At 31.8% G+C, this 27968-nt stretch overlaps 1 protein-coding gene across 1 annotated transcript; it reads right to left on the minus strand.

Annotated features, from left to right (window-relative positions):
• Window positions 1-318: 318 nt before the first annotated feature.
• LOC126769983 (protein white) lies at window positions 319-27922 on the minus strand. The gene is made up of 14 exons (XM_050489068.1): window positions 27842-27922; window positions 27664-27756; window positions 20573-20801; window positions 19212-19450; window positions 13761-13832; window positions 8395-8574; window positions 7697-7854; window positions 7342-7522; window positions 6838-7014; window positions 5771-5902; window positions 5324-5552; window positions 2256-2361; window positions 1743-1914; window positions 319-1330 (listed from the first exon to the last, which is right to left on the minus strand). The coding sequence occupies exons 2-14, from the start codon at window positions 27745-27747 to the stop codon at window positions 1229-1231; spliced, it is 2061 nt and encodes a 686-aa protein (XP_050345025.1). The 5' UTR covers window positions 27748-27756; window positions 27842-27922; the 3' UTR covers window positions 319-1228.
• Window positions 27923-27968: the final 46 nt, after the last annotated feature.

A 27968-nucleotide genomic window follows, 5' to 3' on the forward strand; every position in this document is an offset into this window, starting at 1 on the left:
GTTTGTTTATTGTATCAAGAAACACACATAAACAAACCCACAGCCACACACATATTATGTAATATGTTTGAAGTTTTTTAAAGGTAAATTAAACACATAATTGAAAAAAAAAGTTTATTTACATTAAAATAATACTCACGGGACAAAGAAAATATTCCATACAAAAGCAATATAAAAATATTGGAAAACAAAACACGATCCATTTGAAAATATATGGAAGAAATGGATGTAATTAAGTGTTAAAAAAAAAATCAACATAATTATATTTATTACAGGTCATTTATACATAATCACATTATAAGAAATATATTCCTTACAGCCTACATAATTTATAACTTTCAAGTCATCAAGAAAACGAGGTGAAAGAGTTTTTGATAACTTTAGATCGTGATAAATAATACATACAGTATAAAATCAACGTTTTTATTATTTGCGTAATTATTTCATTAATAAATATAAATTATTCTTGACAAATAAAAGCCACGAGAGCGTTCAAATATAATATAAGCAAGTTTGCATTGTGCCAAAAAAAAACAGGGTGAAGTATATATTATCTAAGATAACAGAATCACATATAATTTTAAAAATATTAATTTAATTTCGAAAACAATTCTTACAAGTCACCATTTGGGGTGGGGTTATTAGAGTTCTTATACAACTTATGCAATTTATAAATAACCGATATTGCTTATACCATACTATGGTAACCCCCCAAAGATAATTATTATATTATTATTTAAATCTATAATTGTTATGAAAACAAATCAACAATTTACATAATATTTTTCTGTTTTAAATTTATCATGTATTTAATATTTTCAATATGATTTATCTCCAATGAGCAATTAGCGCTATACAGCTTAGTATCACATTACATTACAATCATTATAATTGCAGCATTTCCATTTTTTCCATCTAACACTTCATCATATATTCGTGGTATAAATGAAAAAGAGCGATGATATTACTTAACAATTTTATTCTCAAATAATCGAAAACTTTTATTTTAATTATTGACATTTTCACCATTTCAAAAAGAAATACATTGTTCATAAAATTATTCGAGGCATTAAATTCGAAATCGTTTTCAATGAAAGTCCTATTGACGATCAATGAAAGTGGACGGTTTATAGGAATGATAGTTTATAAAACTGTTTCCAAAATTGTGTTCCTAGTTGCATTATTTAATTTTGTTTTATGTCTCATAGCCTTAGTAACTTTAAGGACCTTACTTACCGCGGCGAGTGCGCCAAAGTAAGGCGAAGTAAGCCAGCAGACGAAAGCCGATGAAAAGTAAGATCATGTTGACCACGTCCATTGTGAAGTCTTTCTGTAATGTTTTTGATTTGGATTATTAGTATCGGTGTTTCTTGTTTGCTTAAAGATACCCAGAAAAACAATAACCAAAGTTCTAACACTTTTATTATTTTAGAAATATGTACATCGACAATACGTGCGTTACGAAAGCCAAACATTTTGTGTCAGAAATATTATGTTACTAGTTTCCACCCACGTGAGGAGGAGGTGATAGATACTCTACTTCCTTTTCTGAATTCCTGACAACGTGTATAGACAATGTCATCATGATTGGTTCACTAATTAAGACGTGAAAGTGACAAACAAACAAACTCACTTTCGCATTTATAATATCAGTAAGAATATATGAAAAAATATTAAAATAAAACGCATCTAAAACAGTTAAGCGATTAAGTGAGGTTTTAAGTTTTAGCCAAAAATCTTACCTCAGAGAAGCTTAGAGTTGTTAAAACGACTTCTCCGCTAGCGGGGCAGGTGAAGTTCTCTCTGGTGCAGGCGATACTCTCAACTCCAGCCCACTGATTCACCAGTAACGCTTCGTTACCGTATCTGAACCAGGACAGATATGATATCCAGCCTAAATATGGTGGCACCGATCTGGGAAATTAAAGAAAAAAACCTCTATAGCTCTTTGTAATAAACTCATGTGTGACATGAAAAAGTTCTAAAAACATGAAAAATTAACTTGATGAAGTCTTTTAAAAGATCATTTTTATCGTTCGTTCTTTTATCTATATATACCTATATGTAGGTTGTATATTATAAGCATATAGTCAACATTTTAAAAGATAATTGTTTGACACACAATAATTAAGTTGATGGCAAAAATGCCATCCCATTCAAAAACTAATTTTAATTCTAAACAATAATATTTCCTTGACCTCTTACGACAGGCTAGGCTCAAAGTTATGTAAAAATTTAAATGCATAGAATCTTACCCAGAATTTAAGAAGAACCCTCCGAACAACATGAACGGGATGATGATCGGTGGGCCGACTGAAGCCGCCATGCTCACGCTGCTGCTTGCGCAGGATATCAAGTAACCTGAGAACCATATTTTATTATGAGAATAAAATACTACATGAAAATGCACTTTATGAGTTTTGTTTTTTTTTTTGTATTTCTTTCATAACGTTTCTTATGTATGCGTTCGTATATTATGTTATGTTCCCGTGTATATATGTCTATAAAGATAAACTTAAAAGGCAAAACCTTATCTAATTTGACTAAATTTGAACTAAGAACTAAGACTAAATAGAAACTAAATTTAAGACAAATCTTTAGAAACGGAGGATACACGAAATATATATATATATAAGAATTACTAATTTAATATTATAATATTAATAACATATAAATATTTTTTAATAATTCTTACTTTTGAATTTACGTCATTGTGATAAAGCACTGGATTGAACCACACAAACGACGTACGTATGCGAAGTACCTACTAAATATGTATGAATGTACATTCCTTGACTGTATATTCGATGCCTGCCTGCCTCGTTCTTGCCTCGTTGATTTAGTGACTACTTAATAAGGTTGCAGATTTCAGGGTCCTTTTTTAAAACCATTTTCCGTCGAGGAATTCTCAATAGCATCTCAAAGTTTGACAGTTGGTAGGGTTTGCTCTCATGTGCCTTAGAAAGCACGTGAAGTTAGTCCTTCGACTGAAACGGTCGAGTCGGAATCTATCCCATTATGAGATAAGGGAACAGAGAATGCGCCAATATTTGCTCACTCTGAGATTTTTATGTATTTAAACTTATTTATTCTTTTATAATATCATTTTAATTATATAAAACAGCTAAAAAAGAGCACACTAGCTGACACAATTATACATATTCTTAATCTGCGCTTAAGTTAGTTCGTTGAACCCATCACGTTCGCTGTCAACAAGCTTTATAAACCAATAAGCAGCGCTTCATTGCGCCACCTTATGTTGTTAATATCAACCTGTCTCACATACCGCTACGTTGTAAATGAATGATTATTTTTCTGAATTTCGTTCTTTCAATCGATTTCAAAAATATTCCTTTTAAAATATTGGTTATAATGTGCTTATATTTAATAAAATATCTATATAATAAATATGCAGTCGTTTTAAATCGAATTTACCGAAATTATTAAACCGAAAATTATCCTAAGTTACTGCCTGAAATGTTTCTAGGTTTAGTTACATTAAAATATTTACTATATTTTTATTTAAATTCCAAGGTCCTGGGTCATTCAAAATTTATTGGGGTTTTTCGGACAATGTAAGTAAGTGTTGCATGATACGAAAAAAAACGTAGTACGTTTTAATCATTATTGTTATTTAAGATTTTTATGTGTACAAAAAACATTATTACTTTTAATTAGAATAAGATTAATTTATTTATTTTACAAGTTGATGTAAAAGTTGTGTATTTTTGGAGTTTCGTACATGCGATGAAAAAACACGAATAATGGCGTTTGACAAAGATTTAGGAGAGCAAATAATAAAAAAATAATCAATAATATTATGTGGCATATTATGGAATGGGCTTATGGGAAATATAAATGTATTTAAAAAAAAAATACTGATTTTTGAACTACAGTTATAGTTAGGAAAACTCAAACGAACGGACAAACGAGTAAAGACAAAGTATGTCCTAAATCTGTAAATTTCCTCAGGAACGGAATACAGCGTGGTCGTACCTTCACATAAATTCGACTCGCACTTGACGGTTTTTATTAGCGTCGTGATTAATGTTTATCTTATATATTATATGTTATACATATATAATATATTCATATATTATGCTGTTAGAGCCGCAACTTTGATCTTAAGTCTCATTATTATAGTAATATAATAACCATTTGAAGTTAATTGATTATAACGAACGCTCTAATCAAATAAAAATTTAAAATTTAGTCCTAATAGGAAGTACTTAGAAATATATAACGTTCATCTAATACGTTTTTAATCGCTCTATTGAGAAACTACATTATAACAATTTGTTATTTATTACGTAACAATTTATATAAGTTAAGCAACATTTCATTAATTGAAAATAAATAAATTCTGAAACCATAATTAAGTAAATTAATAATAATTTAATAATTTATTATACAAATAAATCTCATTTATTCTTTAGAATAATTTTATTTTTTATTTAACCGTTAAAATAATTCGCTCACTTATTATTAATTTACTCTTTTATATATATATATATATATATATATATATATAAATATATTAAATTTTTATATAAAATATAATATAGTTAATAATATGAACGATGTTTTGATCTTTATTTTGACGTTCTACGAATAAACTTTAGTTGATGGTATTCGGTAAAGGTAACGTTGCCTGATAGTTCGGACCCTTGATTTAAAACCGGTTTTATGTTACAAGAACCTCCGAAGGCGATTTAGTTCCTCAGTTAAAGCATTACGTAAAACTAAACGATAAATAACGCATCTGTTCGTGTCATCAATTTATGTTATTAATTTCTTAAAGTTACGAAACATATTAATTTTAACGATGTATTTTATAAATTATTTTAATTCAAATTATATATTTTTTTACAAGAACGTATATAGCAATAATGATACATGAAGTTACTATTTCTTTGAAATATATAACTTGTTTGTTTAAATTCTGTATCAGACACACATAAACTAATATTTTAATGCACATACCCAACCCGCAAAAATATAACAAATTGCAAACTCATTTTTAAAGAACATTCGCGATTTTTTTAAAGACTACTCATTTTAAATATAATTACTTCTTTTTATCTATACATGTTTGTTTATATATTTTGTTTAGTGGTATAGATATATACCACTCAACACGAGATCTCTTATAATATCCGCCCGCTGGCATAAAATTGGTCTCAGTTACTTCTTCCCCGACGTAGACGCTCACTAAGAACGGATTTTAAGCAAATCCTATCCAAAATATATTTTTCTTCTTACCCGTGCGAAGCCAGACGATTAGCTAGTCTCTTATAAATGTTGTCTAAATATGTTGACTTACCAAATGAAGTAGCAACGTTGGTGATCAATGCGGCTAACCCTGAAGCAATGAAGAACCTCTCCGGCGCAGGATTTAGGCCTATCATGTAGTACGCTATAGTGGTGAATACGAGTGGTATGGTGGCGAAGACTGGCGCCTCCGCCAGGGTCTTCGAGAGGAAATACACATCAGCTCGATACATCCCTGAATGGTGTTCTCGCATAAATATCGGCAATTCCGAACAGAAGACCTGAAAGTATTTGTCAATAGTGAAAAAATTATTGCCAGTTCTCTTGTTTTTATTTTGTTTTTGTCAAAAAAATAGAAAAATATATTGCAACAAAATAGATCTCTTGTAATAATTAGCCCTTTTGTTTAGAAAAACGATATCGATATAAATTTAGAAATTCGAATTATGTGTATTATATATTTATAATCGAATTAAATTGTTATCTAGTTCACACTCACATTGATTACAGCGAAAATGTTCTGGAAGGTCATGTTCGTCAAGAACATGAAAATCGCTCCATTAATATTCATCACACCATCCTGGTCTAAACGTTGTCCAAAATAAATAACGCCGATGAGTATCGATACCATCTGAAAATAATACGTCGTTAAATTTCCATAGTAATTTCAAAACACAACTTCATATAAGTGGTCGAGAAACGACGCGATGGTAAGTGGACATTGGACTACACAGTCGTTAAGTTATTATGCACTTGGTTTATTTAATCCCATCCTTTTTTTTATAGAATATGAAGGCGGACGAGCATATGGGCCACCTGATAGTAAGTGGTCACCAAACGCCCTTAGACATTGGCATTGTAAGAAATGTCAACCATCGCTTTCATAGCCAATGCGCCACCAACCCTGGGAACTAAGATTTTATGTCCCTTGTGCCCGTAATTACCTTTGTGCCTTTGACGTGTTTTAGACCACAAAAGCAAAGGCATTTATGATCCTCGAAAATATCTTCGACGAATTTGCTGCATTTTTAAATTAACTGCTAGTATTACTTTCTAAAATAACACTCAATTAAATCCATTATTTCGGAAATCGTATCAGAAGTCAAAACCTGTTTCCCTTAAGTTTTGCACTTAAGAACACTTGTTCTGTAATTAAGAAACTTTCCATCGTCCAATAATTTACACGAAACATATTTTTCATTCTGCCCGACAAGTTGATTGCCTTTTTCTTCACATTTCTTTTATATAATTTTAAAATGTGATTGTTATTGATTTCTTATCAAATATATATAATATAATAAAATTATATTGTTATATGCAAGGATGGGTTGAGGATTACGCTACAGGTGCTAAAGTCTAACTTTCAGGAGTGTGGCTTACACGTGAATTATTGATTTGATATGAAAATAATAACAGCATTTCTTATAAAGAAAATAAAAAACGAATCACTTTTTAATCCTTCAATTCTCACCAAAATCTAACCAGGTTCAAGATTTTGCCTTAGTTTGTGTAAGGTTTGTTTAAGTAAAATTTATGCTAGTAAAAGAATATAAAAAGTTTTCTTACGATTGTTTGCAAAAACCGGACTTTGATCAGCATAGGTTCCTTTGTGACGGAGAGCCATGAGCGCCATAGTACCGCCCTGAACTGCGCGCACCACGACGCCTTGTACGGGGAGCGGCGCGCGCGCATCGACACCGCGTTCGACCACGCCGAGTCCGCCCATCCGGACGATATTTTGCGCTGTGTGATCAAAATATTATATTAAAAGATCAATCTCTAAAGACTAGCCGTCTGTGGGTACATAGGAGATATTACACTACACAAATACCTATGTGCGCAAACACTCTAAGAATCTTTTGACTGTAAAAGGCAATAACTTTTATTGAACTGGGATAATCACAGCCATAGAAATAAAATAGATGCACCGTTTCTAAAAACGTGGATAAAAAAACCAATTCGTTTTCTAATCATTATCAAATAATAATTACAGAATTGTTTTTAAATTGATTTATTATCACCAACGTAAGACTTATTACTTTACTCTAAGATATAATCTTAGGGTGTTACCTCGTAGTACAAAGCATTTTCAGCTTCAGCTGCTAATTTGCAGCCAATTTCAGACTTTGCGAAGGCAGTGCACACAGTATCTATCGTGTGTCGTGTAGAATCCTCGCGGCCTGGAACCCCAGCGAGAAGTTGGATATAATGATCTGCAGGGTTGTAGTTTGCAGGGCACGCTGCTCCAAGTCTACAATACATTAAATTTAACAATAAAGTAAATAGTTTTTACTCTCGCTAAATCATATAAGAACAAAAGAAAGAACGAAAACATTTTGTTAAAATCTTGCGAGGAAATTTTCAGATGTCTTTTATTATATGTCTAGTTTAGTCTTACGTATATTGTATATTATCAAATACTCACTCTCTAAAGAATTCAGTAGCCTGATCTGGTGATCCGAGGAAAGCTACTCTACCATCAGCCATGATGAGCAATTTATCAAACATGGCGTACAATTCGGAAGACGGTTGATGTATCGTTACAACTATGGTTTTGCCTTTCTTCGCTAAGCCGCTAAGCACCTGGTTATATAATAAAATCATTTACCTATATATGTATAATATCAAATGTTATTCCAACACTAATTCCGACTTAGAGTGAAATGGTGTGGTTGGTTTGTGCTCTATTGTTGGTATAAAGTAAAAATTGCTAGCCACTCAACTTTAATAATTAATATTTTAATTAGACTAGTTTTAGGAAAATAGACAATGAAATAGGCAATTGGCCATCTTTCCTGGTAACCAAACCCATGTGGAAAACCTGTTTGAGCAAGTACCACCCAGTATATTCTAGCCAGTGTAACTACAGGAACATAAGGAAAATAATATCATAGTTCCCAAGAACATTGACATTGTAAGGAATGATGAATATATTTTAGAGGGCCAATATCTATGGGCGATGGTGACCATTAACATCAGGTGACCAGTTCGCCTAGTTCTTTGAAAAAAAACGAACATCATATGTAATATATTATGTCCCTTGATTCTATAATAACAATACCACGTCGCTTGATTATATTTCTATTTCTGATCACGGATATGCATGCAAGCTATGACAATTACCTGAATCACATTCTGTGCCATGAAAGAGTCCAAGCCGGAGGTGGGTTCGTCGCAGAACATAAGAGGAGGATCCGTTAAAACCTCGCTCGCGAAGGAGAGCCTCTTCATTTCACCACCCGATATACCCTTTAGTCGTCCTGGGATTCCAATAACTGTATTCTGACACTTAGTAAGTGCCAGCTAAAAAAAGGAAAATCATTTTTAAAATTGTATTTTGCTTATAAGCTAATTTTATTAATATTATAAATGCGAAAGTGAGTCAGTTTCTTTGATACGCTTTTTTTAATTCTTCAATAGTAAAACAATTAGGTCTGCAGAAAAGGTAACTAACACTTCCCCACTCTACACACACCCACGCGTATGTACAAGCACGCACGCACGTACGCACGCACACACACACACTTTTTTTCAGTTTTTTTTTGCAGAATGGTCGTTTCGGCCATTTGGACTTTTGCCATCCCATCCGGTTATGAAATTGAATTTGCTATCCCATCCGGTTATGGAATAGTGAGTACATTTGCAATTGCATACAATCATATGTGCTATAAAAATGTTTTGCGCATTTGACTAGTGTCGTTTGAAAATGGCTGCCGAAGTCGAATCGGTTATGAGGACATCATTGGAGGTTCAACCACCGATTAAACCACAACGTCGAAAAATATAACAAAGAAAATCTACTTTGCATTATTATAAATTATTTCGTAATCTAGACACGGTCTAAAATAAATACATAAAACTGGGTTGTCAAAGCTAAACACATAATCAACTTGACTGATATCGTTTTAAAGTAGGCGAACGCGTGCAGTGATACAACACAATGGGATTATGCCGTCCATACCTCTTCGGTTACATGCCTTTAATCCAATTTCGTTATACCTACATATTTTAACGACCCTCATTATCTGTGATAAGTGTTTATCGCCGTATAATAGATTCCTATATTCCTGTATAGCAACAGTGTTATAAATGCTTTTTGTATTATATGTATTGAGTAGGTATTAAGATATTTATGTATTACAGAATGGCACTACTGATCGAAAATACAATGTAATTTTCATGGCATCTTTAGAAGCTTAACTAATAGATCTAACTTTTAAACAATAAAATAATATTATATAGATTATATATATATTGTTTCAATGGCGTATAACGTTGGTGTGATGTTTTCCTTTCGTCAGAGCATCGGTAGGATGCACAAGCGATCCCGAGGCGCTCCTCATTAAGACGGAAAGGGACCGCTAGTTTTTTAATGGGTATTCTGATGTTCGGGGCACACTCGGCGCCTTGGAAACTGGCGAGCCCCCCATACCCCTCCACTGTTCCCGTGTGGGAAACGCGTAACGCGTTTAGCCAGCGTTAAAAACAATGGAATGATGTTTTCCGTCTTTGTTAAGATGAAATATTAGTTTTATTGTTATTACTAAATATATATTTCTCATTTTAAGAAAATAAGGAGCCAATGATTTTACTTCCCTTGCAACATCAGCGAAGCTTGACACTCGATCCGATTATTAAATGTTAAAACATTCGTTGACACGTTATTTTATATTATAATTAGATTTATAATAATTATACACATCGGACATTAGTCCGTTTCTGACAATTCACTATCGAAATTCATGTCAAATTTCGACGTATTCGGAATAGTTCCACGGTTGTTAAAATTAAAAACTTAAGATAACCAATACAAGCACACATAACGGTATCTCACAAATACTATCTTTCTTAAAATGATATCTGTGACTACGTTATACAATTATGTTCTTGATCATGAAAACAAAGAAATTATTGAAACAGCCGAATGATATATTGAACAGTATTTGGAGCAAATAATTTAAAAAATAATTATTTGAGACCGAACAAACGTAACGCTCTTTGCATTGAATTTTATCTAGTATAGAATGTTATACTTAATGTAAAAAGAATTGATTTTATGTGAAAAAAATATCTTAATTAATTTGATATAATGTATGTGACAGCTATTTAATTTGTCATTAAAGACACCCATAAATATTGTACTAACAAACAAAAACGATTTATATGTATGCATATATTTATATAATTGTTTATGTTGATATGAAATGTTTTTTTAAATAATTTAAACATAAGCTTATTTTTAATAATTATTGTCTATAGTGGCTATATATATTTGAGTCCAAGGAACATAATTTTGTATGCTCTCTTTTACTAGCTGTGCACCGTAGCTTCTCGTGCGTTTGGTTTAAAGATAGCTGTTTCATAAACACGATGAGTACTTAAATAAGCGCATCATTGCCTAAATACCGGTAACGCCTACTAAATTAATATTTATGTTAACTGCTCCGCTTTTTAAAGTCTTGGCATAAAGTTATATGGTCTTCCTTCTTAAATAGACAATATAAACATTATTAATAACTTATGTAATAAAAAAAAATATTGGTCTTGTTGTTGGCTTGAACCCGGGGCGGCTTAAACCCACTATTAGTTAAGCTTCTACAGATGCCAACCTAGGGCTCTACTTGGAGCCTATTATAAACTTTTTTTTTTTTATAATATAAATATATTTAAAATGAGAAAGCGTTCCGTAAAACATCAAATTACAAATAAAGAGCGCTTTGCATCGAATGTCAGACATTAGATACCAAAGTAACTTGTTTGTATAGTTAAATTTTAAAATAGTTCATAAATTTTCGTGTCCTGTCGCTGATTGAAACAATTTCGCTTCTAATATTTATTTGCATATAATTTAAATAACGAACAAATTAATACATAAGGCTTGTCAATCATATAGAATGTCAATCAAAGAAGTTTTTGCTTCACTGACATTAACAACATCGATGTCCATAGATTATTAGATAGTCGTTTCCCGCTTGATTTTTTTTACGCGAAAACTTCTTATGGAGCGATGCGCTGTATTATCGTAGGGTATAGATAGACTCGTGGCTTCGCGTCACTGACATGCTATTAATATAATGAAATCGTTGAAAGCACAAAAACTAATTTATGTATTGTAGAAATTAATGAGGAAAATGATGGATTTGATGATTAAAATTTATTTAAATACTAACAGAGTATACAAATAATATAAGTGTATTTTAACTATTATTTATTTAAATTAAGCTGTATTAATATTTTGTACCGAGTTTGAGATGTGGAAATTGGACGAATATATAAGTAACATAACATAACAGTTAAGTTTTCACTTCTATCGGCAGTCCCTATGAATGACCAGAATACAATCTAATTGAACAAAAAAGTATTTTTAAAAATAACGACTATTTTACGATAACATGACTACAATTTGTATTATAAATGTAGGGTCATTAGAAAATAGTTTAATTTCCTATAATAAAAAGTTATTTATAACATTACACTGAGCCATATATATATATATATCGTATAATGTTTTCAAGATCAAACTTCCCTGGCCGCAATGAAAATATAATTTCATGGTCAAATTTGTGTCAACGTTTCTGCCGCAACATTTATCAATTAAATTAAAAAAATCGTTTATCAGATGATTATCATTGTAATTAAAACAAGGCTACTTTATCGATAATAATCGCCCCGAGAATCAGAATTATGATTCAACGGGAAAATACCGCTAGCTTTCTTGTCACCTTTCCACTCTGTTATAATTCATACATTAGCAGTAGTAGTATATATTTATAATTAAATAATAGTTATACAGTATATATACAATATGTTTAATGTATTTGATTTACGTCACTAAAACGTTAATTTATGTTGAAACAGACACCTAGATGAAGTTTTAATGAACAATTTACTTGTTTTATGTATTTATTATGTAAATGTTAAGTGGGATCACAACTTTATGAAAGACACATACATTTAATTGTTAATGATTCAGCGTTGAAAGGATTTTTGAGTAAATAATTATAATTTAATTTTTGTATGTTATAAGTAGGTGGATGGGCCAAATGGGCCACCTGATATTAAGTGGTCACGTATAGGCGACGTAAGAAGTATAAACCATTCCTTATATCCTAATGCGCCACCAACCTTGGGAATGAAGATGTTGTCCCTTGTGCCCGTAGTTACACTGGCTTACTCATCAGTGTGACTACAGGTACAAAGGACTTAACATCATAGTACTCAAGGTTGGTGGCGTATTGGCGTTGTAAGTAATAGCTAACATTACTTACAGTACAATTGTCTATGTTGGTGGTGACCATTTATCATTTCCGTATAAATGGCTCAATTGCCAGTCTGTCTAGCGATTTTATAAAATATTCATTATAAACTATTTTTTAGACAAAAATTATACGCCATGCATGTCTGTGAAAAGGCTCTGACACGGCGGCATGTGTTGTGAAAAAACACCACAAAGCGCGGGGACGGGGGTATTCAGACAAGACATAATAAATAATTATAAGAACAACAACATGTAGCTTAGTCTTTTGAATAGTATATGATATAATATTAAGTAATTAGCAGTTTTTGGATGTAAAGATGATACATAATATTTTTAATTAGTACTATCTTGTAGCAGATTAAGAATAGAATATGAAAAAAGCTAATTGACATAGTTAATTAAAATAAAACATTAAATTTTATTTAATTTAAAATACAAGTTAATGTTTCAAGCTAAATTGATGTAATAGGTATATTTGCATTGAGAATAATTTATATTTAGATACTAATTTTAATAATATATTTTTAGCAGTCGCATTTTTGTCGTTTTGATTAAATTATCGCAGAGCTGCTATTAAGCCAAATGGCAAAATGAAAATTAATGAAATTCATTTATGTACCAAGGTCTTTCCTCTTTTTGTTAGAATCGTATATAACGCGATTTTGTAATGCTTTAATATTACGCACAATTGTCTTTCATAGAGTTATTTAAAGAAGGTATATTATATGTATGTATTTATTTGTATATATTATTTGGATTATTATTTATATATACATAAAGATTATATGTAAAAGTATAAGAATCTATATTCCAGAATTGCGTAATGCAAAAAACGCGTAACGGTCATCTATCGTCATAAGGGTTCACGGTATAAATGTTGTATGTATCTTTATTGGTTTATGCGGCGCACGCTAGTAAAGCTTGGTATGATTTTTTCCTACATCTTCAACAATCAGCGTCATATTTCAGCCAATTTACACAAAACCTTAATGTATTACACATCTAAATATTGCTCATGAATCACTCCGCGTATTGATGAAAACCCTCTGTAAATCCGTTCCGTTGTTTTTGAATTTATCGCGTTCAGACAGACATACAAACAAACGTGGCGGAGGACTGAGTTTTATAATAATATATAGTGACTGTATCGTTATTTGGTGAAAACTCAAAGTTGTTATGTTTTTCTATGGCGGTAACGTTTAGTTTTATTTAAAAAATTAAAAATACTTACTTCAGATATGACTTCTTGAACTCGACGCATGCGCTGTGCGTATGGTATATGCCGATCCATTCGGACGAGTGCCTGTGAATAAAAACATATTTTGGTTTACGTACATAAAATTAACATTTAATTAAAAAAACTCGATGCTCTCTTTTATTTTATTTTTTTAGTGTGCATTATCGTAAAAACCTTTTTAGATTTAAAAATAAAATTCTGGGTTGCGAGTTACCAGTTCATCTTAACCGATTGAGCTAAAACTTTGCACGCCCTTTCGATGCTGGGGACAATACGAAGTAGAATATTAAATATCGTAATTAATTAAATACTAGGTTCCTTCCGCGGCTTTGCCCTTGAGTGTGATGGGGAGCAGATGTTAAGTACCCTAGTAATAAAACGTGAAAGCGAAACAAACAAACTCACTTTCACATTTATAATATTAGTAAGGATTATCATCAAATAAAAGCTTGTTATAATAAAGATTTGTTAATGTGAATCAACACATAAAAAAATAAACATCTTTTAGCGCTTGGGGTTAAGACCGACTCGTATGACGTGACGTCAAATGGCATGACGCTCTCTTATTCCGTCACGCCCCCTTTTTGCGCCCGCTCGCTATACATATGTGTGTATATATTATTATTGTCATAATATATATTATTATTGTCATAATATATATTATTATTGTATTATTATTGTCATAATATATTTATTTCATCAATGAAACTATGTATTTTATATATTTTAGTCCATATCTATTTATTGAACTTTTTATTAAACAATTTCGATGTTTAATCTAGTTCCGGGAGTCACGTGACATTTATTAAAATTTTAAATTAATGAACCTGCAGTCACGCACTTGTTTTTTTATAGTATAGGTAGACGGACGAGCATATGGGCCACCTGATGGTAAGTGGTCACCAATGCCCATAGACATTGGCATTGTAAGAAATGTTAACCATCGCTTACATCACCAATGCGCCACCAACCTTGGGAACTAAGATGTTGTGTCCCTTGTGCCTGTAATTAACTTGATAATTATGTTATATATACCCAGCGTGACGTTTACATTAATCATATTTCAAATTTATGACAGGTTAATCACAGACTCGTGCATCAATCAATTCAACATTATCAGACTATATCTTTACACGTTGAAAGTATTTAATAAAGGTACATAGTTACTAAGTCGAGATGGCCCAGTGGTAAGAACGCGTGAATCTTAACCGATGAACGTGGGTTCAAGCCCGGGCAAGCACCTCTGAATTTTCATGTGCTTAATTTCTGTTATAATTCATCTCGTGCTTTTCGGTTAAGGAAAACATCGTGAGGAAACCTGCATGTGTCTAATTTCATCGAAATTCTGCCACATGTGTATTCCACCAACCCGCATTGGAGCAGCGTGGTGGAAAAAGCTCCAAACCTTCTCCTCAAAAAGGGAGAAGTGGCCTTAGCCCAGCAGTGGGACATTTACAGGTTACTGTACTGTACTTTACATAGTTACTACAGTTGATTATGTGATCATAGAACTTAATATAGGAAACTGCTAAATCATAAATAGATAATATTTAAAACGTATATTATGTGAGAAATTTAGATGTATTTTTCTAAGGTACAGACTTTCAAGTCGTTTAGATGATGAGAGAGACGTGGGGAAGTATTGATGTTGCGCGATAATATATATGATACTTTTTTTTCGATGGAAAAAAGCATTTACGCGTTACGCATGTGGGGACATGAGGTGGGGGCCAGCGGTACCCACTCCGTCTTTTAGAGGGGACGTCACGGTAGGATGCGCAAGCGATTCCGACAACATAAATAATACTGCTAAAATCATTACGAAACATACTAATGAAGTTTTTTTCGGTGTTCTGTTCCGAAGTATTTAGAATTTTCATTAATATACCCTTTTGCTTCATCATGGAACCTTCGTACCGAACTTCCAGCACAAACAACTTTGATATTGTTCGTGTGATATCGTGGGCTAGTGGCAAAATAAACCAGTTACAGTATGTAAATTAGTTTCGAGATAATCTTATTATGTGTACCAAAATCTTGCAAATATATTCATTATTTATTGAGGTGTTTGCTTGTTTGACAAAATCAATTTATATAAAAACTTGAACACAACCTGTTGTTTAAATGAATTTGAAGGAAATCGCATCAAATTCAAGTGTTTTCATATATCATAATAGTAATTTATTAATCTGCTTAAAAATGAGGTTATCTGATTGCCTATATTTTATGTACCTATATACGCGATATTTTCAAAAAGCATACGACCTACTTTTAACACAATTTTTTTGTCTTGCTGATTATTAAACCAGTTTCAAAAAACCGATTGAACTGTAATTTCGAACACAGTTTTGGCTCCGTTTTAAGTGTACCTATGTAGAATTAAATAAAGCCTTTAGTTAATACTTGTGGAAAGATTAATTAATAAAATATTAAATTATCAAAAAACATATTAATTTTGTACTATCTTAAAATAAAAATACGCCACTATATAACCAGTGGCGAAGGATGTTTTTTTTTGAAAAAGCTATGGTCCGATATGGCTATTATAGCACAGGCAGTAACAATGAGTATACTCATTGTGCTAGAATAGAATATGAAAGAGCCCAAATGATTGTCAACCTTCGTAAAGAGACGACACGATAAGTAGAAGAGTATACCTAAATTTTGTGAACTAAATTAGGACAACAACTTGAAACAGATTCTTTTTATCTCTTCTCCCTTATACACTTGACTTTTAGTGTGATGCCTACGTTGCCTATTGATTCATGCAAATCTGTACGTAGATGCACATATTATCTTGTGTCTCTTTGTGTGTGGGTGCGTGAGCGTCAATTAATTTAAATAGCCAAATGGAAATTCCTTAACGGATTGAAATAAATGCAATATTAAAACTTGCGTGACTCGTCTTTATAAGTTAAGATTGATTCTCTTGATAACGTGATATCTGCTCATATATTTATTTAAAGGTTAGTAAATATCGACATTGGCACCGAATAAGTTACATAATATACTTGTATTATGAATATAATTTCTAGTATCTTTAGTTTTCACTTCCAACAATATTTGTATGAACTTCTTACAAAATGTTAAAAGTAGGTATAATAACTTTATCGCAGATAAAAAATAAACCTTTAAAAAAACAGGTACCTATGTAAATATACTCATAAAATTTTCGAACGATTCGTGCTTTATATTACATACGTACGGCAATATGAATGGAATGTATTAACGAATTCAAATTATTTACGAAATTCCTGCTTGAATTAATTTCAAATATACCTATAATATACCTATAATTTGTTACAATATGTTTCTTTGAAACTGCTTTGAGATACAAGGTCACTTCGAGTTGTCGTTGAGTCATTTTGAATTAGATTAATGTTTTAAGCGGATTTAAACTGCATTTATTATATGTTTTAAAAGATGATTATACTGTACGATTGTATAATAAACTAATACTCGCCCGCGTGTTAGGGGGAGACGGGTGAGTAGGTACTCGAGTACCCTATTCCCACCCTTAGTGTTCAAGCTTGCTTCACACCAAATTTTATAAAAATCGGTTCAGTGGTTTAGCTTTGTGAGCGTACCGCAAACAGAGTAACTTTCGCATATAAAATATTAGTATGGATTATAACGGTGATAGTGTATTAAGTAAAGTAGTTTTTAATTTATTGGAGAGATATATACAACATATATTTTTTCAATATGATGTTCGGGACATTATATTGAAAAATGACAATTAAATATGAAGGTTACTCGAATGTAGTTTCATATATTATACTGTAACTGTAACAGCCTGTGAATGTCCCACTGCTGGGCTAAAGGCCTCCTCTCCTCTTTTTGATGAGAAGGTTTGGAGCTTATTCCACCACGCTGCTCCAATGCGGGTTGGTAGAATTCACATGTGGCAGAATTTCAGTGAAATTAGACACATGCAGGTTTCCTCACGATGTTTTCCTTCACCGTAAAGCACGAGATGAATTATAATCACAAATTAAGCACATGAAAATTCAGTGGTGCTTGCCCGGGTTTGAACCCACGATCATCGGTTAAGATTCACGCGTTCTTACCACTGGGCCATCTCGGCTTTTTATTTTCATATATTATAATTATGTATATATTAAAATTATGTATAATTATCACAGCTAACACGTAATAAGATAAAATAGAAGTATTGTTTTGTTTTATAATATGCTAATTAAAGTAATTACTAAAGATGAACTGAGCATTATTTTTGTTTGATATAAAGCTCTCAGAGCAAATCAGAATACAGGAATTGCAAATGACTGATTAACTGGATATTGGTAACATCTTAATATAGTCTCTTTCGGTTATTCGAATTTCGAAGTTAAATATAACCGGGGACTATTTTGTCGCGTGATAGATTATACCTATCAGCCCGACGGCGCCGATATAAATTACCTATAAATCATAAATAATTATACAGAAAAGCAAGTAATAATACCTTACAGCACTAGCACTGTACATAATGACATGGTAGGGTTATTGGACTCCTTGGAAATGACACACGCACTTCCCAACTTCGGATAACCAGAAGTTGGAATGCGGTTTGAGAATAAGGTGCGATTTAACACAACACGGTTTTAATCCTTACCACAATCGTTTTGAAAAATATATATATCATATGTTATATGATAAAATTGTCTGTCTCTCTCCATTTTCACCTCTCTTTCTGAATTGCCGTAATGATTGTTTGTTGGATAAATTAGGGATGATAGGAAATTGATGATGATGACGAATTTATTTAATATGTGTAAGAAATTCCAATAGATAACCACGAATAACTTCCCTCATATATATACATGAAGTAAGAAATTTATTATAATTTGCAAACATTTATCGGTTATCTATTTAGTTGTAGTAAACGAGCCAAAGCAATTACTGTCTAATTTGACGAAGTATTGACAGATGGAGAGACACACGCAAACAGATGTGTTCAATTCCCACGTAATGAAATGTAAGAAAATTACAATTACTTGTAATTTTAATGAAATAATTATTTAGTGACAAGACTATTTTTTTGCTCTCAATTAACGCTTATTTTTAAATAATTTATAACTGTCTGTACTTTGTAATAACGGAATAAAGAGTGCACCTGTGTTTGCGCACACACTTGTGTACTATAATGTGTACTGCGCAGTTGGCTAATCTCTCTTGAGATTTGCCGCCGTGGCCGAAATCGGTCAGGTCTGTGTTTCAAAATATTTGCATTTTTGATTGTAACCTTCAAAGGAGAACATTTTTATCAAATAATATAAGTTTGGTAATATTATTATTGGGGTAGAGAGCAGCCGCGGAGAAAGATCGTGACGGCGCATGAGAGCGTTAATGCATTTGACGGCACACAAGTTGGTCTTACTCCCAAGGCGCGCCAATAGGTGTATCAACGACATAAAAAAAAAAAACATCTAAAACTTCACTCACCTGAAATATCAAATGTTCTCGCACAGTCAGAGTGCCTATAAATAAATCCTGTTGCTGAACATACGCTGATAACGCAGCCATGGCTTCAGGAGTGGCAGGCTGCCCATTCAAGGCTCTGGTCCCGCTTGAGACCACGCCGCTTGGAGTTCGGAAGGTTAATGTGTTTAACAGCGTGGTCTTGCCAGCGCCAGATGATCCCATCAGGGCGAGGAGCTCGCCGGGATACGCGGCTCCATTAACTAAATAAAAAAAATACATAAATGATATTATATTCAACTGTTCCTATAGAATAGGATAATATTTGAACAATTTTAAAGTAAATTAATATTATTACAGAATAATAAAGTATTATAGAAACTAAATAAGACCCTTTACACTATGCGATAGGATATATAATTTTAGTATAGACCGATTAACGATTAACGGATAACGAGTTATGCTGTTTGATATCGTTTCGATTTTGCTACTTCTTTTTCAACATTTTGAGCATAATTTCTGGATTACACACTATATGCATACATACTTATTTGCAAAAAAAACTTATTTTTATAATCAATTATTTTATTCGCTAATCTTAACAATAATTTAGCATATTTTTTATTATTATTAATATGCGAAAGTAACTCTGTCTTTTGCTCTTTCACCGCTAAAACACTCAACCGATTTTGATAAAATTTGGTATGAAACAATTTTGAACCCGAGAAAGGACATAGGCTATATTTTTTAACAACCCCTCAGCAACATTTCTTTCCCATTACCTAACATGGTTGACACTAGTATTTTATAAATGGTCGCCAACAGCCATTATCATTAAAGATTAAGTTGCTTAACGATACAGTTTTGAAGTTTGTTTTATCACGTATACACATTTCACAACCTTTCGACGAGTTTTTTTAAAACTCGTTTCTCCCAAAAGGTTTAAGTAAATATAAAGTGCATAAATGGCTACCAATATATGTATATTCAAATAAAGAAATACTAAATAAACTATTGTCATTCTCTTATTTTTCTTTCATATAATTGATAATTAATGAAATTGATATAATAAATTTTGTATAGTTTCGCATGGAATTCAGGATATTCTAAGCGAAGAAACAAAAATGAAATGTAATTTAAGAATTTGTACGTAAACATGTACAAATATTCAAGACTTTACACGACCATAAAATAACGCAATAATTACGAGATATGGGACAATATTTTTTTTTTAAATTAATTTTAATTTAATAATTTATATTTATTTATTTTGTGCCATTTGACTTAGATCTTTTATCATTTTGTATTTAAAATTAAATTTCAATATTGTTTCAATTTCACAAATGAAAGCAAATTAAATATTATATTGTATCATAAAATGTTACCATTTCGGAGCAGCTGCTTTCTCTGTTGAAACATGCGGTCAGAGGAACCTCTCCAGAAATTCCAGAACTTTCTGTTCCTCGACCTGTCTTCTGTGGCAAAAGCGTTTACGTCAGCCCAGTTGTAGGTAACCTTCTCTACGCCACCGATTGCTCCATAGCTTCTGGTCTGAGTAATAGCCAATGTGACCTCTCCACCACTGGCGCGAGGTGAATCACTTGGTGAAGTACCCTGTACAAAAAACACTATGTCACTCTTAAGTCAAGCCACATAATAGATATCTATTATTTACAAATAAATAACATTAACGGCACACGGCAATTATATATTATATATACATTATATTACATTTTTGTTCAAACGACAAGGGATAATTTCAGGCCCACTTGTTAAATAGCGAAATAATAGCTTATCTTTTCGCTGGAAAAACGCGTTTCCCCCACATGTGGTGGGGGCTATGTCGGCCTCGCCGGCACTGAAGGCGCCGAAATACCCACTAAAAAACCAACGGTACCCTCACCGTCTCTTCGAGGGGTGTCACGGGATCGCTTGCGTATACTACCGTGACGCGCGAAGTAATAGCCTATAATGTCCCACTGATGACCTATAAGCCTGCTCTCCGTAGAGCGTTTGGAGCTCATTGTATCACGCTGTTCCGTCTTCGTTATGCAGTTTGGTCGATATTAGTACTCATGATGTTTTCCTTTACTATATGAATATAAACACAATTTGAACTCAGGATAACTCTGTTTCAACCCGTAATATTGGGTAAAAGTAACACGCTGTAACCACTAGGCCATTTTGGAGCGACGAAAAACTTACATTTATCTAATCCCCCATAGATCTATACGACAGTGCTTAGCGGTCTTGGTATGCATAGTTTTTCATTCTTTCGTTTCTGTCACTAATGACAGAAAGATATTAGCCATACAATTCTTATAAGTAATTTCTTGTATGTAGTTGTAACATAAGTTGTGCGTTCCCATATGTTTTTTTGCTAATTACTTCAGCGCCAATATTTATTAATTAGTATATTTATGAAATATATTATTTATCATTTCAAAATTTTGGAAACCTTGCCTCATTTACGTTATCATATCATTAAATGAGTACATAATTTCGTGTTTATTTACTTTTATTTTAAAGAGGTCAACGAAGTATCAATATCAATTAAGTTTTTGAAAGTACCGTTACTTTTTCGAAACCTGTACTTGAAAATGAGATGCAAATATTTTGTACTGATTTTGGGTTTTCACAGAGCTTACTTTTATGTCACAATAAAGTAAAAATTACGAAATTCATTTCAAAACCATATTTTAATGTATCGAAAGAAAAAAACATATTGTATACCTTATTTTATTCACGATCTGAGCTTCAATAAATGCCACATAATATGATAGTAGAAGTAAAAGTAGTATATACAAGAAGGAATGTAAAGTTTATATTTTTCTACTTTTATAATTTGTTTGTCAGTGTGTCTTTGTATGAAATAAAAGCAGCTCCGTCTAGTAACAATAATCGGTATTCAATAAAAACAAATTGGTATTTAATAAAAATAAAAATCGAAGTCAACGTTATCGAATAAGCAAAAATTCGCACTAAGCACACTGTGAAATATCTGAGTTAAATATAGTATTTGTATAATATCGACATTGCTTGGGTACATGGTTAGTAAATAGACTGACATTCTATATACATTGAAATACTATATTAGGTATAAAAAATTTGTAATTAAGGTATTGGTTACTCGTATTTCTATAGCTTGAAATTTCCAGAATTCTTATATATGTTTTTTTATGATGGGGAAGATATCAAGATGATATACGTATCGACCTACCGATTTATTTTAAGCCGTAGTTGGTCGACGGATTACGTAACAATTCTTCCCAGTAGCACCTCTTGACTAACGAGTAAATCGTTAAAGACGATTACTAACTATTATATCTATATAAAACTCCTTTAAGATGTAAAGAGTATAATTCCTCCTTATTTTATATTTTAAATCCATGTCCGAGTTCAAATAACCACGACGCAAAGCCGTAACGTTCTCGATTTCTCAAATGCGGTAACTTTATCCGGATATTAGAGGGGCCGCTAATATCGATCAATATCCGAATACTACGCTCATATTGCGTGCGACTAGCTGAATAACAAACTACTCGATGTGAATCGCGTCATTCATTCATTAAAAAGTTACTATTCAGTACTTACTATTTAATACTTATATTATACAAACTACTCAAAATGGTTTATAAATATTTGTTTTGTAATTTATACTCTGTCTTGGCGATATATATGACGTGATTTAAGTTACTAAAAATATTTTTGACACTATTAATTCTTTCTTTAGGGCTTGCCTACGCTTCTGATTATGCTAAAACCGATGCTTGCTTCAGCAAACTCATTGGATGAATGAATTTTGCTTGTAAAATAGACATGGAAGAAAATTGTGTAAAATTGGTAAAACTGGTCTAAAAGTGTAGACATTTTTTTTTTAATTTAAAATTCAGTTCCACGTTTATGGACCGGCCATAAACAATAACAGGTTCCTTAATGAGATACTGATGATTTTTTGCACCCCATATTTGGAATATGACTTTTTCCAAGTAATATTTATACACGTTTATAACTATATTACAAATAAGAGTATATGAAATCTTATTTAATGTATAATTAAAAATTCCAGAACAAACTCTCGACTAGTATTTTAATAGTCAATAAAAAAATTCGACGTTAACATTACGTTTTAACACATAAAAAATTACCTGATATATGAAACATAATTTCATCTTCTCTCCGAATTTTCATATTTCGAACAGTAAAAGGACTTTGAACAATTAAAATGCGAAAAGTTAGACGAGTATGAAGTAAGAACGAGTAATAGTTAGTTAAAAAAGGTTAACTTACAAATGGGATTAAATATTTGTATTCGTATAATCTTATTATGGTACCCCTAATTTATAAAACAGTACAGAGGGCTTTCAGAAGCCTTAACAGTGAACAATCATGCTTGATTGACTGTTCCAATAGTTTTTATAGCCATTTTTAAACTTTGTTGCTTAAATGAGTAACAGCCTGTAAATGTCCCACAGCTGGGCCTTAGCCTCCTCTCCCTTTTTGAGGTTTAGAGCTTATTCCACCACGCTGCTCCAATGCGGGTTGGTGGTTTACACATGTGGCAGAATTTCGATGAAATTAGACACATGCAGGTCTCCTCACGATGTTTTCCTTCACCGAAAAGCACGAGATGAATTATAAACAGAAATTAAGCACATGAATATTCAGAGGTGCTTGCCCGGGCTTGAACCCACGTTTATCGATTAAGATTCACGCGTTCTTACCACTGGGCAATTTACTGACTGACTTACTGTTATTACTGATTGTTACTTAAACACTAGTACTTCAATGTAAATATATATTATACGTATTTATGTTAAAGTAGCCCTATGTTAGGAATATGTCAAATAAGTAAAAGGTAGTAAATTGTCTATGGATTCATCTCAATTGTCTATAATTAGTGCTCCAGAAGGCTATGTATGGTGAGGGTCTTTGCCTCTGTCATAATTAATACATATGTATACGTATAAAATGAACAGAAATAATAAAATATAATATGTTAGCATCTCATCTCCTTGTTCGCAGACCCGGAATTACGAGATTTAAGGCCCCTAGTACCTTTAGCCTCCTCATTCCGAAGTGGTTAGAGTAAAATGATATTATTTTTGGTTGCCTAGGCTGGCACCAAGTTATGCAAGTTAAATTTTTAAAAATACCAAGTCACATAACAGAAATATAGTTAAAGCCGATGCTCAACACACCTTTAATTTTTTCTCTTTTGTAAAAGAGCATCGTCTAACATTGTCTAACGCCGGCGCGGCGCCACCGTACGTATTATTTTTTTTTTAATTCTCGTAATGATTCTGAATGATTTATCTTAGTGTATTATCGTGTTTCCAAACCTTCTCCTCAAAAAGAGGAGAGGAGGCCTTTAGCCCAGCAGTGGGACATTCACAGGCTGTTACGGTTACGGTTACGGTATTATCGTGTTTATACTTTTGAGAATTATATAATAATATATTTTTATACGTGAATCTTGGTGAATCGAAACTTGGTGAATCGAAGTTTTAACCCGCAATTCTTAGTAAAAATTTACATGTTTTCGCCACAGGATTTCGGATCCACAGGATTTTTTTTATTATTAAATTATTATTAACGTTTACAATAACCAGAGAGGTATTATATATAAACTCGAGTGTAAATTTATATTTTAATTCAATAATGAATCGCTATAATATGTAAAATATTCATGGTGTATTGAATTGACATTTAATAAAAACATAAATTTGCAATTTCCACTATTCGTCGATCTTTTTTTATCAGTTTAATATAAGATTTTTATAATAAAATTTTAAATAAGTATACAAAGGCTAAAATAATTTGTGTTACTTTATTGACACGGTTTATTAACTCTTAGTGTAAAAACTATTTGAAATATGAAACCGTATTTTATTTACAAGTATTGTCTGTCTCAAAATATAAAAAAAAATATTATAATATATAAGAGTAAGTCACGAAGTAGACCATTATTCGAAACATGTCAAAGCAGGATATAGGCGATTGCATCGAATTGGACACAATTAAATGAATTGGTTCGGCACATAGGCCAAAAGCGGTATAAACGCTTCCATTCTTGTGGATCTATGATATGGAACTAGTACAATAAATATTTAAAAAAGTAAATATTTAAAAAATATCATTGTTGCTTGCAGATTAAAAGTTTGATTTTAAGCGTACGTAGTTTCGTATTAGCATGTGATACAAATTTAAAATTTCATACTTATCACTTAATACAAATATTCTTCATCATATCGGACGGAAAACGTTCACTGCTGGATAAAGGCCCGCGTCCAGACTTTCCAAGATGGCAAATAAAAATCAAATGCCATATTATAATATTCATACTTTCATCTATTTAGTTTTTCTTTTTGTAAATAACTTTTTTCGGAGAAAAATCTGATTCATCTAAAATTATATATCGTAGCATTTTTTTTAATTCGTTTTTTACTAGTAGGCTCAGTTTCACAGATCTACATTACATTAAGATATCTAGCATCACACTTACAGTACCGAAACAATAAAACCGACCTCTTTAGTTAATATAATTAGGTAAAATTGTTCCTACAAAATATCCGTCTAAAATGCCTTGCAGCGTAATAAGAAAAAGTAAAAATATATCTTAATAATTGGAGGCAATCAATCCCACAAAAACTGAATTTTGGTTTCATATCTATAATAATAAAATTATAAAAATATTTTACAACATATATGCAACTTATTTTTACAGTCAATGATACTTACATTAATATATACCTACTGATATTATAAATGTCTAATAAACTCTGTCTATTTGTTACATTTAAACCGCTGAAACGAATTCGTTGAATTCTCGTATGACGCAAGCTCGACCCCAGGACATAGGCTATTTGTTATACCTAACAACTTACACATCCCCCCCAAACCGCAACACGCGGGCGAAACCGCGAGTTAACTTAATCCAATATATATTTAAAAAACATAGATAATAAAGAAAATTCAGTATTGTACAATTTATATACTCTGAATAGATTTATAAGTAATCTCAACAGTTTAGTGGCATTAGAATAGAGTCACTGTCTTAAAACCAGCGGAGCAGGATCATTAACAAAACTCGTTTTAGTTTTTCTATAAACTTGGCCGCTAACATAGACGTACCTTCCGATGTTTTAGCCTTGTGTTAAAGTCACCGTATCTATGAAAATAGCGTGGGATCTGAATCACTAATTATACTTTAACGTATTTGATAGCTGACTTGATCGTTGCGAAGATGGCGACTAAATTTGTATGATATATAAATAAAAATATAAATAAAATAAAGTTTTTATTTATCATCAATCCTATATTTTATCGGGGTAAAAAATAGCCTACGTATCGTCCGGCCCGGCTTAGACACACTATGCGCCGGACGGTGTTATTTCTCCACGTGTTTTTTTACATATCGATAACAACCTCTAAACCCTTACATTTATAATGTTAACAAACAGTTATTCAAGGCAGATTACATAAATAAATTCAAAGATTTGAACATGCGTCGAAGGTTACAATAGTAATAATTTAATTAGGCTTAAGAAGCACCTTAAAGACGACAAAATGTATGAAACTTTAGGCCACATTTTAATTATTAAGAAATTAAAATTAGGTCCTTTGCATGAACATTAGAATTTGAAATTAGGTCCGTTCAATAAATAATATTATTAATGTTTTAAATGTGTTAATATAACATTGTTATTAATTAATGATATAATTCTAATGGCAAATATTAGAACATAAAACATATGTCCGGTCAGTCGATATTAAATGTAAGTATGTAATAATATTTTTTATATAAATATATGTCCGATAATAATAGCACAGTAAAAAATATTTTCTGATTTAGTATGAATTTAAAAAGTCCCCAAGGTAGAGCTAAATGAAAAATTACCATAAGGCAGAGGAGCGTTGAACCGGTTTACATTTCGTCCTGATCAGACAGATCAGATCAGAAATCATTCTATAATACTTCGTAACTTCGAACGGATATCGAACAAGCGAACTTCGATAATTATGAAATTGACCTTTAAACCTTTTATACAATTTCAATATTTATATCAAATAAATAGCAAAGCGCGTGGTCGATATATAGCCATTATTCTTATATATATATGAGCAGTATCTTTTGAAATAAATAAGTGTAACTCCCCCATTTTTAAACACTATAAATATATTCAATTTACACGTATTAATTCATTATTTAAAAATTAAATAATATAAATTAAATAATAATAATTTCTAATATTTTAGATACACGTGGTTAATTTATCAGATAGTGATATGATTTACGATTATTAATAAAATATTATTAAAATATAAATTGTTCAAAATCTATTTTGATTGCGTTTCGTTGTGAAATAACGTATATATACTAATAATGTAAATAAATATAAATTTAGCATTTTTTTATATAATATTATATTACTATTAAAGAAACAATAATTAGACGAAAAATAGTACCAAGTACCTGGGGAGAATTGTTGTAAGTCACTCGTTGATTATCAACAGACGAAGAAATCAGCGGCTCATGTTCCTCACCTCCGGCGGTCATTTTGAATAACTTTTTAAAAAATAAATTCGAATAAAAATAATAATTTATTTTTAATACTTCACAAACATGATAACACAATTAAAAAGTCACACACGTGTTTATGGCAATATTTGATTTGGCGGGAAAGACGGTGCCGTGCGTCTGTCAAGTGATGTGTAACGCTACGCGGTACGCCCGGTACTGTGACCGTATTCCACAAATATTACAGTCTCAACATTTCT

This window comes from Nymphalis io, chromosome 8 (assembly GCF_905147045.1).
Source record: "Nymphalis io chromosome 8, ilAglIoxx1.1, whole genome shotgun sequence".
NCBI classification, from domain to species: Eukaryota; Metazoa; Arthropoda; class Insecta; order Lepidoptera; family Nymphalidae; genus Nymphalis; species Nymphalis io.